This window comes from Chenopodium album, chromosome 27 (assembly GCF_948465745.1).
Source record: "Chenopodium album chromosome 27, dcCheAlbu1.1, whole genome shotgun sequence".
Classification (NCBI taxonomy): domain Eukaryota; kingdom Viridiplantae; phylum Streptophyta; class Magnoliopsida; order Caryophyllales; family Amaranthaceae; genus Chenopodium; species Chenopodium album.
In genome coordinates this window covers 33,866,314-33,883,389 of record NC_137860.1, presented here as the reverse complement: position 1 = coordinate 33,883,389, position 17,076 = coordinate 33,866,314, and the positions used below count along the sequence as shown (strand labels likewise).

The 17,076-nt window shown below is 33.9% G+C and overlaps 2 protein-coding genes and 1 pseudogene across 3 annotated transcripts; all 3 read right to left on the bottom strand.

The window, feature by feature from the left end:
* Positions 1–2,813: 2,813 nt before the first annotated feature.
* On the bottom strand, positions 2,814–10,842 carry LOC145619346 (uncharacterized). Of its 2 annotated transcripts, none has more exons than XM_081674021.1 (8): positions 10,516–10,842; positions 9,766–9,833; positions 8,397–8,544; positions 8,228–8,308; positions 7,200–7,286; positions 6,849–6,934; positions 5,980–6,100; positions 2,814–3,190 (listed from the first exon to the last, which is right to left on the bottom strand). In XM_081674021.1, exons 1-8 carry the CDS (start codon positions 10,783–10,785, stop codon positions 3,104–3,106), a joined length of 948 nt encoding a protein of 315 aa, XP_081530147.1. In that variant the 5' UTR covers positions 10,786–10,842; the 3' UTR covers positions 2,814–3,103. The 2 variants fall into 2 exon arrangements, with proteins under 2 accessions (XP_081530147.1, XP_081530148.1); XM_081674022.1 differs by lacking the exon at positions 2,814–3,190 and adding an exon at positions 3,327–3,350.
* On the bottom strand, positions 3,376–5,959 carry LOC145619344 (monolignol oxidoreductase AtBBE-like 13 pseudogene; annotated as a pseudogene).
* Positions 10,843–16,060: 5,218 nt separating the features above from the next.
* On the bottom strand, positions 16,061–16,933 carry LOC145619077 (peptidyl-prolyl cis-trans isomerase 1). Its single transcript, XM_081673676.1, has one exon. It carries the CDS (start codon positions 16,860–16,862, stop codon positions 16,347–16,349), a length of 516 nt encoding a protein of 171 aa, XP_081529802.1. The 5' UTR covers positions 16,863–16,933; the 3' UTR covers positions 16,061–16,346.
* Positions 16,934–17,076: the final 143 nt, after the last annotated feature.

Below are 17,076 nucleotides of genomic sequence, written 5' to 3'. Positions count from 1 at the left end.
TGCAGCAACAGCAAGCAAGAATAAGAAAAGGAAGAATAAGAAAAAGAAGAATGTCAATGCAGATGAAAAGAAATATGGTGAGATAGGATATAGGATAAAGTATTAAAAAGATCTTATATTTAATAGTATGCATTTCCCAATTTTTACTCTTTGCTTTTGTTGGATAGATAAACTTGCAGAATTAACTTTTACATCTGGAGAATTGGAAAGAATTTCCGAAGAGACCGAGGAAAGGGCCAAGTCTATGAAGAGACTGGCAAAGAAGATGAGAATAAAGTTCAGGGTTTTAGATTCCAAATTACCAACTACTATGGCTAAGCATTATATGGCAAGATTGTAGTTGATGTGAAAAAGAAATCCAGAGGTTTGAAACAACATGCAAAAAAGCTACAAACAAGGCTAACAGCATTGCAGAATCTTGTAGAACAAGGCTTATATGAGAAGATATTATGGGATTTGGAGTGGGCTACTGACATTGAGGCCAATCAAGCTCTAATGGTGATGGCAAATCTAAGGCTAAGTGATGAAGCATCTGCTATAGCTAATCAGCATAAACTGCTTCTGGAAGAACCAGGGCAATCTAAACTCTGCAAAGAAATCCCTCTTAATACCATGACTAAGGCTTACAAGAAAGCGAGGGATTATATTGTACGGAAGTCAGCCAGGCCTAACAAATACTTGAAGAAAACACAACCTTATATATCATACAGAAGAAGCTTGGAAAGTGGGCTGGAAGTTCTTCAACAAAATGCTTCAAATTTTGCTGCTGAAGCCAGAAAACATTTTGAAATGGTGATGGTGAGGGACCCTTCAGAGCTTGAAAGAATGAATTCTGAAGAAGTAGAAACTAAGCCAAGGCTTGTAATTCCTGCACTTCCAGAGAGTAGAGAAGTATTGCAAGAAGAAATATCTCAAGGTTTTACTGTGATGCTTTTTTGACATCAGAGAAAGTCAATTTGTAGGAGAATGATGTGTTTGTTCACTTTGTTGTGCAATATAACTTGCTGGGAACTGATATTCTGTTTTGGTTTGTTTTTGGGTTTAACACTTGGGGGTAAAGACCAGCTTTAATGCAACAGGATTTATTGTATGTGGTAATGCCACATCAAAGTACTACTTTATGTAATGAATAAGCTCAGTGAGATATGCGTACCTGTTTTTCTCTAATAAAAGCAAGATAGCCGGATTGGCTGGCAAGTTATTGTCAAGAAACTTCTCATATTTGTCTTTCTTATTACTACCTCCGTTATACATCAGTTGCAACTTTAGAATATTTTATCTCTCACAAATAATGTCCAAAGTTGCAACTAATATGTAATGGAGGTAGTAAATTCTTTATATTCACACTTATGCTCTCCAAGTAATTAAAAATAACAAGCTAAATTTTGTGTAAGATAGTCTTATATTATTCAATTATGGATAGTCTTGAAGAGTTACTCTTTGAAGTTAAGAGAATATATATATATATATATATATATATATATATATATATATATATATATATATATATATATATATATATATATATATATATATATATATATATATATATATATATATGCTAATAGATAAGCAAATTAAACAAAAATACTTATCTTAATATATATATATATACATATATATATATATATACATGTACATATATATATATACATGTACATATATATATATATATATATATATATATATATATATATATATATATATATATATATATATATATATATGTACATGTATATATATATATATATGCTAGTAGATAAGCAAATTAAACAAAAATACTTATCTTAATGTTGTGTAGACCAATTGACAATTGCCGCGTCGTGGTAAACCACGCACTGACCTAAAAGACGATTCCGCGCTACCCCGGTGCAGTAGACATCTAGTGGTCGCCCTCCAGGATAAGCAGAATACTTGCCCAGAAAACATAAATGATTAAACTCGTGTTTAACAATTTTGAGAAGAGAGAAAGTGATGGTTATTATTTTTTATGACTGATAAGAGCAAGGGTATTTATAGGGAAAACAACTCATGGTAATCATACAAATGTGTCTAGGTTCATTCAGCCAAATGACTAGATACATCACAAACACAAAGGCGTCTAGGTTCATTTAGCTAAGTGACTGAATACGTTACAAACACAAAGGTGTCTACGTTCGTTCAACCAAGTGTCTAGGTTCTTTTAATGTGGGACATGTACCTCACATCAATACCACTCTTTTCTTGTTTTTTCATCAAGAATTTCCAACAATATATACATGTCTTATATTATTCAATTATGGATAGTCTTGAAGAGTTACTCTTTGAATGAAAACTGTGGATAATTTTACATCCAAATATGCATATTGTTTACTCCTCTTATTTCACCTAAACATAGGTATTTTGGCAGAGAATGCACGACATTACCAATTCCAGTAGACATTCCAAATTAGGGCTTGTTCACATTTACTTAATTTCAGTTCAGTTCAGCTCCAATCAGTTCAGTTCAGTTTAGCTCAGCTCTTAATTTCCCTCTGTCATAAAATATTTATTTCAGCTCAATTCAGTTCAGTTCAGTTCAGTTCAACTCTAAGCAGTTCAGTTCAGTTCAGTAAATGTGAACATGCCCTATTCTTTAGTTTTAATTTAGTTTCTTAGTTTTCTCGTTCATTCACCTAAAAACATAATGCTTATCTTCTCTCTCATCCTCGATCCATTTCCATTACTTAGTTTTGGAACAACATTCATTGGCGATCGTTGCGGGAGCCTCAAATAATGAAAATCTATGATCTAAATGGTGAAGATGACCATATTGCTTTTACTAGAAAGAAGGATTGAAGGCAAGGAAAAAACTATCATGAAACATGTGGGAAGAAGATAGAGAAAAGACAAATATATAGTAAAAATTGGGACAACGGCCATTCGTGATTAGATGGAAGTGTAGCATGAATTTGTGGGAACTAAGCTCTGTAATTAAGGATATTTAATCAGTAGAGAGATGGTGAGAGAGATGACGTAGAGAAGTGTGTTTTTTTGTTTCAATATCAACTGCTGGATTGCTCATAGAATGGTTGAGATTCCTTCTCATTGGATCACAACCCTTTCGCTATACTAGTATGACTCATCATATTGCTACCCTTGCCGTTGATTTCTTGGAATATACAACGTACATAGGATCTGACCGACCAGGATTGGGAGATATGTCTACAACCTGCAAATTATAGTGTAGAAACATAATTAAAGACGACAAACTTGCAAAAATTGTAAAGACAAAAGACAGATCTCAAGAAAATATAGGGTTTTCATTCAACAAGTACCTAAAGATGGTTAAAATGCAAGCCTATTTGTCACAATTTGTCAACTCAGAATACCTGAAGTTTTTACACAACAATACAATAAAATAAAATTTCATTTTTATACCTGATATGCATCTTACACAATATAGTGGAATGTTGACAGATTTATGCAACGAAAAGTTACAAAACTAGCTTAGTAGCTTAACAACATACTGATTAAACCAGTCTATTACATCTGAACATCAGATGTATGACATGTATCCCTATGGATAAATTTTTTGCTCTCCATAAGCGGCAGAGGTGGGATGCTCTGTTCATGCCTGAAGAAATTCTCAGGGTCATATTTTGTCTTAATCTTCACTAGCCTGTTGAAATTATCCTTATAGTACATGCTACCCCATGCACTTGCCTTTATAAAGTTAGCTTTGCCATCTTCATTCATACCCAAGTCAAGATCCTTATAGTTCACATATGCTTCCCTAGGGAGCATTGATACATAAGGTGTCATATAGTTATATAGCTTCCTAATCCATTCCATATGCCTACTTTTACTACTTTCCCCATCTTGCCATGTTACCACATACTGGATCATACATATGGTCCCATTTCTGTGAGGAAACGGGATTTGAGACTCCGGTATCTTACTCATCATCCCACCATAAGGATTCCAGATCATTAGGGAGCCCTCATCTTCCATAAGCTGTTTCCACAAACCTTCAAGTCCACTTGCTGGGATAGGTTCCCTAACAAAGTCCGACTTTGCCTTGAAATAATTAGTGAAAGTTGGCTTACCTTCAAGTAGGATTTCAGGCTTTGTGCCAGAGGGGTAGTTAGCAATATATAGAACTGATTCTATCCAGCTAATTTCAGAGGTATCTTTCTTTTGCAAGCCTAATTCAGGGAAGTCACGTTGCATAACCTTGAGCAGCTGATCAGCTTGTCCAAGATACAAGGCCTGGAACAAACCCATCACAGTTTTGTCACCCTTTGGGGTTTTGGAGTTCTGCATTATGACTCTGATGAAGAGATTTTCATCAATCTTATCAGCAATTTGTTGCCATTTAGATAAGATCTTTGTAAAACCCTGCTCCAAGGTTTTTGCAACAGTGAAAACTGTCACCTTTTCCGGTACTGGGACTAACTGAACCTTCCAAGCTAAGATGATCCCAAAATTCCCACCCCCACCTCCTCTAATGGCCCAAAACAAATCCTCCCCCATGGACTTACGATCGTGAATCTGACCATTGGCATCGACCATCCGAACATCAATGGCATTGTCGGCTCCAAGGCCATACTTTCTCATCATTGGACCATAGGCACCTCCTGTGATGTGGCCTCCCACACCCAAGCTGGAGCACAGCCCAGCAGGAAATCCATGGACCTTGCTCTCCACCGATATCCTGTAGTAGAGCTCACCTATGGTGGCACCAACCTGCACCCATGCACTATTCTCTTCGATCTCAACCGTTACTATTCGAAGTTTGGCCATGTCAAGGATAACAAATGGCTCTTCCATCTCAGATGCATATGAGCCCCCTTCGTAGTCATGGCCCCCACTACGAACTCTTAGCTGAACACCAAGCTTTTTAGCACATATAACAGCAGCTTGGACATGGGATTCATCAGTTGGCATAATAATTAGTTCAGGCTTTTTCACAGAAGGCAAGAGATACCTTAGATTTTGAGCTGTGGATTGGAGGACAATAGAGAATGATGTATTTGTTGGGCTATAACTTGCTGGGGGAACTGGGGCATTGGATATTCTGTTCTCGTTAAAACATTCAAGGAAATTCTCTTGGATTGAATCTCCTGAAGCCCATGAGGCATGTATTGTCAAAAATAGGAGAACTGACAGAAATTTCGAAGTGCCTGAAGGCATTGTCAACTTAGTTGTTTTTGGGTTAAACACTTGGGGAAAAGACCACCTTTGGGATTTTCTATAATGCAAGAGGATTTATAGAATCTGGTAATGCCACACTTGACATAAAGCATAGGTCATGCTTTTCTTTGAAGCTTTGAATGCTGTTTGTTCAGAGGTATATCTTTTGACTGATTATTTTATACTAATCCTAAATACTGGCTTTCCTTATTTTTATGTGCCCCCTCTAAACTAGTTGCTCACCACAAAATATTGGAGACTTTGGTTCAATTAACTGTAAAGTTGGATATTTCTGCAGAATCTGGATTAAGTGCTGACTACTCGAAGAAGAAATTATGAGCAAAGAAAGTTGGCATTATGTCACATCAGCATGATAAACTTAGAATTCTGTTTCTTTAAGGCTGATTTAGCTGTAAATATGTACTTTTCAAAGTATAATCTAGCTTATAGCTTCAAATTCTGACAAATGTTACTTTGAAGGTAAATTTATATCTGAAACTTGCACATTCTTGAATGCGACCTAAGCTTGCAGTCCCAGTAAGGTTTGTCCAATTAGAAACTTAACTTCTCACTTTCAGGCATTCTATGAGGCCACAAAATATACATACATGTATGTATAGATTCTATGTAATGTTCGAGATCTTTTTCTTTTAAACCAAGTTAAGCACTATTAAACTATTCCATCATCTTTCCAAAACACACTATCCCATAAAAAATAGCAGAAATTTGGGATAAATGCCCAAACAGTATGTGCATGAGAATTGAAACATACAAGAAATGACAGACACTAGGAAGAGAAAAATATACGGTAAAGTCAGAATTTACCTTTGGAGGTTCAAACCCTCCAGCATAATGGAAATACGCTCCAACAATCATAACATGATCAGCATCACTCGTCGATGTCCATATTGAGATTGCTTTTGTCCAAAAGCATCGATTAGAAAAGCTGTGTGTCACACAACTTATGATTACAGACGAGTACACAAAATAAAACTAGGGTGGGGTAGAGAGACAGCAGAAGTAAGATTTGACAGTTAAGATTTGGAAAGAAAATATAAAACTGTGGCAGAGATTTCAATTGCTCATCTTCAACCAAAAAAAAAAAGTCACAAAAGTCAGAATATAATGTAAATCTTTCATTGGTTCAGATACAAAATATATCTGCATAATAATATCATGACAACAGAGAAAGAGCATCATCCTTTTCTAAAATATCATGACAACAAGAAACAATTTCTTTGGTTGTAAGAAATTCTATAATCTAAATTGAAGAAGAAAAAGACTATAGCTATTAAATACGTTTGAAGCTAATGGTAAGCTAATTAACAAATTAGCTTGTTATGCCACATAAGATTATAAGCTAATCACTTTTGTAGCTAATTTCTACTCCAATGGTTAGCTAGTTGCTTGTGATTTAATTGAGTCTCAATTTGTTAATTATTTTTTTACATTTAATTTTAAAAATTTATAAACCTATCTTTTTGGCAAGTTTATTTCTCAAGCAAATTAGCTTAGCTAAGCTAATTTGCTTGACCAAGCTAATTTAATTTGGTAGCTCCAATGAATCTAGTGTTTGATAAGGGGTTAGAGAGAGGCCTTTTTTTCTGGCTGCTGTTAGCAGGTAGTTTCTCATAGCATGCACATAATCAGGCAAATTCAACGTCTATAACATGAAAGGGGCATTGACATATCACCTCATTATAGCCAAACCACCAGGCTTAAGAATTCGTTGCATTTCCTTGAATACCTCAAGCGGTTTTGTCAGATAGTCTACGCTTACCTGCACATTATTAAAAAAGAGATAACTTACATATAATATCATTCTTAGTGTTACATAAGCCATAAAACTTGCATCTAGTTCATAATTTTTTAAGGATCAAAATAGGCCATTATGTTCAATAGCAAACATATTATCGTCGCTCCTGAAAAGTTCAACTCACTTTCCATATAATGGTTTTACTTTTTACATACGATCTGCTAGTAGGGGTAAGGATTTTGAACTTCAAGGTCATGGCTCATGGCATCAAAGTGACAGATGTGCATACCACATTAGTGATAACGTCAAATGAGTTATCTTCGAATGGAAGCTTTGGATTAACATTCAAGTCTTGCACAATATATTCTGTCAGGACCTGCAGAAAGCAACTTGTTACACTTGCTGGGGATCAAACTAATATTCATCTTGAAGAAAACCAGAGGATCAGAGAAAGCATGAATATCAGAATTTGTCTTAGAGATTTTTCAGTAAATAAGTTGAAATTTATCATATAGCCGGCACTTGCTATAATTTGCTATTAAAAATGTAAGAAAATAGTAAAAGCAAAGATCAGCTTCCATCACTCATTTCAAGTAAAATACTAAAATCTCTAAGAGAAATACTTGTAAGAAGTATCTGTTAGCTATAAATTAGTAATACAACAATGATACTAGTTTGAAAAGTTTCAGATAATTAAGAAGTGCTACTGTGCGGTAAATGCTATTGTTGATTCTATCTACATAAAAATGCTCAGGCACTTGCATTTTAGGTCGGAGTTGATTGAAATAATGATAATTCTTTTGCAAAAGCAGAGAATCTACGAGTTCGATTTGTTTCTCTTTGCTTCCCAACCCCTTGTCAATCTAACTTTGTTATTTGCAACAACTTATTGAAACTCTGTATCATGGTTATCAACCTTTGAAGCTTGAAAGCCCTTTGTAGGATAGAAAGTCTAAATTGGTACTTAGCAAGGGAGGGGAGACAATAGAGTTAGAACTAGGATGATAAAAAAGAAAAGACATAGCAGGACTAGAGCAAAAAGAGAAGACCTAATTTACTTTCAAGTTTCAACATCCTAAAATGCATACTAACCCGACCTTGTGATATAACTTAATTCAGCAATAACTCCAACTTTATTTTAATCTTAACTTTTTGGAAAAAAAAAAGGAAACAAATTGGCAATTAAGCTTCCCAAAATCCTAACATTGCCTAAGATAAAAGTACAGGGTACCCTTTTATTTTTCTGAAGAATGTTTGATATAAATCATAAGAAAAATACAGTTGCTACACATTAGAAAAGTAGGAAACAGATCTTACTGGATTCCGCTTGAGCTCTTCTTCATTCAAGCCCATTCCCACTATCCTCTCTTGCTTGTACCCTTTTGGAAAATGGCTAACCTAGAGAAAAATTGAAATGCATGAAAATACATATATGCTCATAAAACATTCGTTGAGGTAACAAAATGATTTGAATTGGATTACTCACCCAGCTACTACACATATCCAGCATACTGACCCCTGGGGTATTACTGGGAGGGAAAACCTCTGAGTAATATTTAGTGAGTGCAGCAATAGCATAATCATCGATGTGAGTTACAAAACGTGGTGTATCATAGAACAATGTATCATTTGACCTGCAAGCAAAATTTGGTAAGAAAAATTAAGAGACCATAGGTTCTAGAGGCTCATGTGATACTACACAGCTGGTGCAAAAATCATCAAAGTCACATTTAGGTATACACACAATCTCAAGCTTGATGCCACTAGTTAATACAGGTTATACAGCAGCAGATTTATACATGGAATTCCAATGCTGATAAGATTATAGGCCCTAATGGCAAATGGTGTTTATTCATCGAAAACATGAAACATATGGCCAGACATAACACTATAGAATCACATATCCTGTACAAATCAGAATATCATAATGTGAGAGATAAAATAACAAACACAAGTAATTATATTAAATGCATCAAACAAATGTATCTAAAATTCTACTCGTGAATTTAAAAAAAAAAAAATACAGAGGAAGAAGTCTATACGGAGTAACGTAATCTAGATTTCTGTTAAAACAAAAGAGCTATAATATTTGTCGTGAGCAGCAAAGATGAGTTGAAGAAAGGTTGGTGTTGCTGCATTAATCACATCACCACATTCAGATTTATAAGTAGTCAGATAAATACCTTTTATCGCGTTTTTTCTTTCAGTTTTTTCAGCAATTAAAAATAAAATCTAATAACTCCATGGTACATGCAACATGCTCACTACATTAAAACACCTAGATAATAAGCTCCATCAGTACAACCGTACAGGTATACTATGCCAAAACTCACTTCTCAGCATCGAAAATTATAATATAAAAGTGATGTTTAGATGCAAAAAACTATGTATTTTAATGTGAATAGATCAATTCTGCTGATTATAACACCATTACTGTGTCCATCTATGTGACAAGATTATAACCTAAGTTACCATGCATCTAGATTCTAGAGTATGAGAAAGTTGCTGGAGATTGCATCAAATCAATGAAGCACTTATTTCAGGGGTTTAGATATCAAACACACAATGTCCCAAACTCTTAGCCTCAAGTATTCGACATGATTTACAGAAGAGACCCCAAAAAAAAAAAAAAAAAAAAGGTTTGACAATTTCTATCATCTTCCCATCACTAAAGCTAAGTACTTAAGCAGTCGTGGAGATCTAATCTATAGCTTTTCTTAAAACACTCTATATAAAACTCTGTCAATATTACATGATTACTACTACGTAAAAGAATTATATAAAGAAAGTAACTATTAAATACGAGTACAATTTCCGATAACTACTTGAAGCATAGCAATTCTTTAGAACCTTACTCATCATAGCGTTGGAAATCTTCATCCTTAAATGGAAACTGCTCCGGCCATTCCACATTCTTCAAAACCTACATGATTTAAAGAGAAAAAATTCACTAAACCAACAAACAATAGTTCCGTATAACACGTTTCTGCCCAAAAGTTTAATCTGAATATCACCATTATTCATTATCTAAGATATATAGCATTAGGTTCTTTATCATCAAAAACGTTCTAACATAATGTTTATTGATAAAAACAACTACAATACAATGGTTTGGAGTAATCATATAATTTGCCTAATAAATTGGTAGCATTAACAAATTTCCACAAAGGACCATATATAACAAGGTTTAGGGAGGTTAAGCCAGACTTTTTCTGAATCCTCCCATATCATTTTACAAAGAAGGTAATAGAATTCTGCTAACTCCAATATATCTGATCCAACAATTACAATAACACTACACTATTGCACAATGATGCTAAACAGTCATCAACACTATACACGAGTGGATGTCAACTAACTTAATTCGTTAAATTCTTAGAAATGAAATGATTGAAATAGAATCCGGTCTATATCACTAGCTAATTACCCATTCAGGGTCCCTTTACACCATAATCAAATCAACACAGAACAATAAATAACATTATAAAAAAGCCAAATTATAAATTAGGTCCAACATTAGCATGAATTATAAAAATTAGCATAAACCCATGAACATAAATGACATAAATACTAAAACCCAGAAGCAGAATTACAAAATTTTGTACCTCCTCAACAGCACTCTTCTCCCTAGCAGAAGCCAAGAAAGAATTCCCCTTTTGAAGGCCAAACATGCTCATAAACTGAGACCAAGATGAACAAACAACCCCAAATCCCAGAATTAAGCGACGATTTGTCCTGTTCTTGTTGTTCTTCAAAAGTCCAGCTTTCAATTTGGAGGGGAGAATTCTGGAATTGGAGAGAGAAAATGTGGCTACTAAATTAGATACTGATGAAATTGAAGGACCCGCGCAAATTGGTTTTAGACGGTTAGCCATTTAGATGGAATTTGAGGTGATCGTTTGGCTTCTGAAGATTGAATTATCATATTCATGACCTTAAAATATATTTATTGGTTCATATTTGTGATTTTAAATTAAGACACGATATGATTATGGTTTATGGGTGAGATTTAGGCTCTGTTATCTTACGTTGAAGTTCAGTTCAGTTCAGTTCAACTCCTAATTTCCTTCTCTTATAAAATATTCATTTTAGTTCAGTTCAATCAATGAAAACAAGCCCTTATTACATATTTACATGTGAATATTGATGTGTTTTTTTACTCTTCAAAGTGTAAAGTAGTGATGAGTTACAGCCTTGTAGATGGTGGTAGTTAGCTAGTGCACCACTTGAGCCAATAGCTCAATGCGACAAACAGTCAAACACGGGCAATGAAGTACGGTTTGATTCTAGGTTGGCCCGAGTAGGTAATAGGTATGTTGTGGGACAAAACTTAGTTAGGCTACGTTATTATGGGAGAGGGCGATTGAAGTTAGAAATGATAAAATATTTATGAAATCCGGAGTTATTTTTTCATTTTCAAGCATCCATAGGTCAAATTGGATGTAATTATTGGACTGATAGTTGACATCAAATCTTGTATAGGCTAAGTTTTTTTAGAATATCGTGCAGAGTGACTAAATTCACTAAATAGTCGTAATTACAATTTATGTCTATTTAATTTAATACTTGGGAAAAAAATATATATTAGAGCAAGTTCAAAGCTAATCACATCGGTAACACACAATGTTTGTTAGTATAATGCATTTTTTTAATTGTTGTATAATATTGTAAAAATTAAACAACATGATTTTTTTTTTTGAAGTTCAGAGTACAAAATGACTTTATTAGACAATGGCATAATAGAATATAATACGGAGTACGAGTAACACGATTATGAGTTAGATAACCATATAAGAAATGTCAAATTACCACCCAATCAATCCTTGCAATTCTACACCATCAAATTTTATTCACATTCGTTGTCAAAATAAAATTTAGAATAAGACGTATTTCATTCACTTTTCCAATAATTTTATTTATAAACTCAAATATCTAAATTATTTTTCATCACAAAGAATACTCCGTATATTATGTGTATAAGCACGGGTCATTTTACTCAATAGTATGAACTATGAAGTAACTATTAATTAAATGTCGAAAATACCTGATGAGTGAAAATAACCATGTACAAACTACGAAGTAATATTATTTAAGAAAAACAATCATTAACTTCCTCTTTAATTAATAATACTCTGTATGACTGTATCAAACAACATATCTAAGCTCTCCTTGGGTAACAAGTAACCGGGAACATATGTAACATAGTCGGTCATATACTATACTCATTTGTTTTCTATAAAATTAAATGTTGAGGTTCACTAATTCAGACAATTCTAATTCAGACAAGTAATTATCTAAACATGGGTAGTCAAACAAAATCAAAGATACTAACCCCAAAAACCCTAAAAAAGTTCAAGCAAAGGAAAGATGGGATCTTGAAGAAGGCATTCGAGCTTTCAACATTATGTGCAGTCGATGTTGGTGTAATTATTTTTGGCCCCGATGATGCTTCGCCTTCGATTTGGCCTAAGGAACCCGAAGTGTTACACAACATCGTTACAAGGTACCAAAAGACAAGTCCCGAGGAACGTCAAAAAAGGGCTAAGTATATGTCGTGTTTTCGTAACAATAAAAAAGATGGTAATTTGGTCACGGCTGAAGTTCCTACGTACAATCTTGACTATTTCTCGGCAGAAAAATTAATGGGTTTGTATTCTTCAATTGAAGAAAAGATTGAAGCTGTTAATGCTAGAATTAGTATGATGAAATATAACGGTCAAATTATACCTACTAATTATAGTATGTTTGAAGAGGTGCAATCTTACGGTGAGGGTTTAGGGTTAGACCAAAATTTGATGATGATGAATCAATTATTGGTTATGTCTAATTACTATCAATGTGGGTATCCTGTTAATGATGATCAGGCTAAGTATCTTGAAGATCAGAGGCTTAAATTAGAGTTGATGATGATGTACGATGGCGATTATCGCGATGTTGATTTGGGTGATTGCACTGGATTAATGCTTGGAGATGATTCTGATGGAGTAGTGTTGAGTGATGATACAAGTTCTTTGGAGTGGAGTGTTGAGGATCTTCTTAATGAGATACCAGAACAAGTTCAATATGGTGGTGATCACGGTCAAGGTCAAGGTCAAGTACCCTTTGATATCGATTTTTTTGATTTTGATGATATTAATTTTGATTTAATTGATTGCTGATTTATTCTTGAATCGCTAGTTTAAAGGGTTTAATTTCTCGAGTCAGATAATTATTAGTAGTAGCTATTTGATCCGTATATGTAACCTAGTGTAATCGGGAGATGATGCGTTTAGTTATTAGGTATCGTACTTAGTGTTGATTAATGTTTTGGCATCATCCCAATTTTGTAAACGGCATTCTTGTAATGAGTAGACCTTGAATTGTCTTTGAGGTATTTTCTTTTGTAGTCCATTGTTAATTAATCACGAATGAGATTCTTAAATGGGTAAGAGAAGATGTTATGAAATTGTTTGTGTTTTATTCTTTAAACTTTAAATCTCCAATGTTAGTTTCTCAAAGATACATCAAAATTACAAAAATTCATTATGTCATTTATTTTGTAATTTTCTTCCGGCAAATTTCATTCAAGTGATTAGCTGTAGGTCGGTGCTGTTGCGCCACGTTTTGCTTGCTGACATCAAAACTTAGTTCAATGTGTGTTCAATCATATTAGATGTTACCATAAATAAGAACCAAAATTTATGATTTGTTGATTAAAATATAAATATAGGAAGTAGAGTAATAGTAATTCAGCTGTGAATTGAGAATGTTTTTCCTAAGCGTGTAGAGGAGGGAATTTAATTTCCTAAAGTTTAATGTTGGTTAGATATTTTAAAGATTCTTTTCCTATTTATTTTGATATGTAAAGATTTTTTTTTCCTATTTATAAGATATGAAAAGATTCTATTCTAATTTGTTGCAATAATTCCACAATTGTGATTTTATTTTATAAAAAAAAAAAAAAACGTTTGCATATAATGATAAAATCCTAGATGAAGAGATTTATAGAAGTGGCTTTGTCAAAAAAAAAAAAAAAAAAAAAAAAAAAAAAAAAAAAAAAAAAATCACTTCAATAATGTTAAGCCTAGAATAGCTTAAAAAAACTACTGGTATATATCAATGCCTCACTTTCAGCAAAAATGGAGAATGCTTTACAATATTTCTAATTTTCTATGCATAAAGGTCTATATGTCTAATGTCACTGCCCCAATACAATAATCAGCCCAATGCAAAAATAATACACTTCAGTACACTCCTAGTCCTAGGTTAGCTATGTCACTGTTAAGTGTTAATTGCTAAGGTGTTTCAATTATTAGATACTACGGAGTACGGAGTATAATTTTCTATACGATTTTGTTTAGACCATTTAAGTAATAGTTTGCTTTAACAATAAATTATATAGTAGTTTGTGACGGCATTAATAGTTAAATTTACGTCCTTAAATATTAAATACAATCTACTTTATAAAGCGAAGTACAGAGTAGCATTTAAAAATATTTTACAGTATTATATTGGATCAAGCTAAAACCAATAAAGAAAATGTTTGTTTTTTTTACTTTCTTTATATCAAGCTAAATCCACTTTAGCATCTTATATGTTGAAGGAAACCCCTTCTTTTTTGTAAGCAGTGTTTAGTCCTTTCTCCTAGATGCCAATAATGAGTTATCGGTAGGATTATTTATTTATTTATTTTTTAAAAGAAAAATAATCAATGGAGCAGGAACTTAGGTAGTGGGTGAAGGGAAATTTGCTACCAGTGCTTTATTTATTTATTTATTTTTATTTTCATTTTCATTTTTTTTTCTTTTTTTTTTTTTTTTTTTTGTACAAAAGGGAAAGAATCAAAGCTTTTTTTCATTTTTTTTTTAAAAAAAACAACTTTTTGACTAAAAGTTTCCACCAATAGATATGCCAAATGCTAAAGCTGTGGTTATCAATTTTTATTTGCCACCAATATCCGTGTTTCATGAATCAAATATCAACATCTCTTTAGAAGAATGAGTTCTTCTTTTAGCGCTTTTTTCCCTCAATATTATCCACTGTATACATTGTTTTCACTTGACTTAGACAAGTAGTTAAAATTAGATAAACCTTAGGTGCAATGACTCAGATTAGATAGGGAGGAACAAGTGAGGGATTGAGCTTGGATGATCTAGTGATTTTTTCACGTACTACTCGTAAATATCATACTCCATGCACATAATATAACTAATCTAGAGGGTCCGATGGTACCTTTTAATACGTACTAATATCAATGACACTTTAAAAAAGAAAACAATAAAATAATCTAAAATACTAATGCAATCTTACATGTATTTAACCAATACCTTCATAAATATTAGTTATATATCAAATCTAGTGTAGAATTTATAAAGCAAAATTGCAAAATGGAAAGAATGTCTAGCAATTTTCTTAAATTACTCCGTAGTTGTTAATTTACGACTAAAAACTCTTCATTTTATTACCAATGGCGTTTTGTGTAACAAGTTCCTCTAATAATTGTAAAAAGTGATTTGATCCAAAAACAAAATTCAATTCTTCACAAATTTAATTTATTCAATTCTCAAGAACTTCTTTGGCAGTTGGACTACAAACTACATTTACCATCAATCCATTATTCATTCATTCTACTAAACCTCAAAATAGAACGATCTAAATAAACTGTATTTGCTCGGATTTTGGACTATTATAATTTGGACTATTCAAGTGATGTAAACAGCCCAACTACCAAGCCCAAGAAATAGATCATTCCAGAAACAGCCAAATAGTACCGCGTTTCACAGATATAATATTTTATTCATTTAATTAAATACGTGTCGAGTAATAAAACAGTCACGTGACCCACCCATAAAAATCCTCATCCAAATTTCCTACACCACACCCCCTCTGCTACTCTTTCATTACTTGTCATATTTTCCGTACTTTCTCTCTCCTCCCATTTTTTGTCTTCTTCCTTCATTACCAACCGTTAGATCCACACTCACTACCATCTGACACTTGATTTTTTTGGATGCCACTATTTTTCTTATTTTTGCGTTTTCATAAGGATTGATCATAATTAAAAATCCGAAGGGATAGACGAGATTTGATCACAAGTTTTACGAGTCATTACTCGAACACGAACATGATAGACGAGAATTGATTGCTAGTCAATATGAAAAACAAGTGAAATAGAGATTAAACTAGAGAATATTCATTATTAACCCAAATGCCCTAAGAAGAGAAACATGATCATCATCAAACAACACCATAACACAAACGAAAAACACAGAAAAAAAAAACTGAATAAAAATCACAATATCTCTCCTCTTCTCTCAAACGTTCCTTCTCCTAAAACCCTAAAAAAACAACCATATTATTTGACTAATAGATAGATAAACGAAGATCAGATCTAAGATCTAAGATCAGACCAAACGATAGTTGAAGATGAAGATGATGATGATACGATCAAATCTCCTCAAAGTTGACCACAATCAGCAATAACAACAGGCTTAGAACACTTTCCACTTCCAGATCCAACCTTCTCGATGTTTCTAACAACATCCATACCTTCAATCACCTTACCGAACACACAGTGCTTGCCATCGAGCCACTCGGTCTTCTCAGTGCAGATGAAGAACTGCGACCCGTTGGTGTTGGGACCAGCGTTAGCCATGGAAAGGATTCCGGGACCAGTGTGCTTCAAAGTGAAGTTTTCATCGGCGAATTTGTCACCGTAGATTGACTCGCCGCCGGTGCCATTTCCGGCGGTGAAATCACCACCTTGACACATGAATTTCGGGATCACACGGTGGAATCCGGAGCCCTTGTAGTGGAGTGGCTTGCCTTTACGGCCGACGCCCCTCTCGCCGGTGCAAAGAGCACGGAAATTCTCAGCGGTTCTTGGGACGACATCGGCGAAAAGCTCCATCACGATTCTTCCGGCGGGTTCGCCGCCGACTGTCATGTCGAAGAAGACCTTTGGGTTCGACATTTTCTAGGGTTTTGGGAAATCGAATTTGGGGGTTTTGATGATTTTTTTGATTGACTTAGGGTTTGTTGTGAGTGAAGATGGTGGGGTGGAGGGGAGAGAAGGGGTTTATATAGAGGGGTTTTAGAAGGGTAAGTTTGGGATTTGATCGTGGGTTGATCTCAGCCGTTGATATTGGACACGTGGTTGGAATTTGTGGAGCGTTGATTAACTAGGG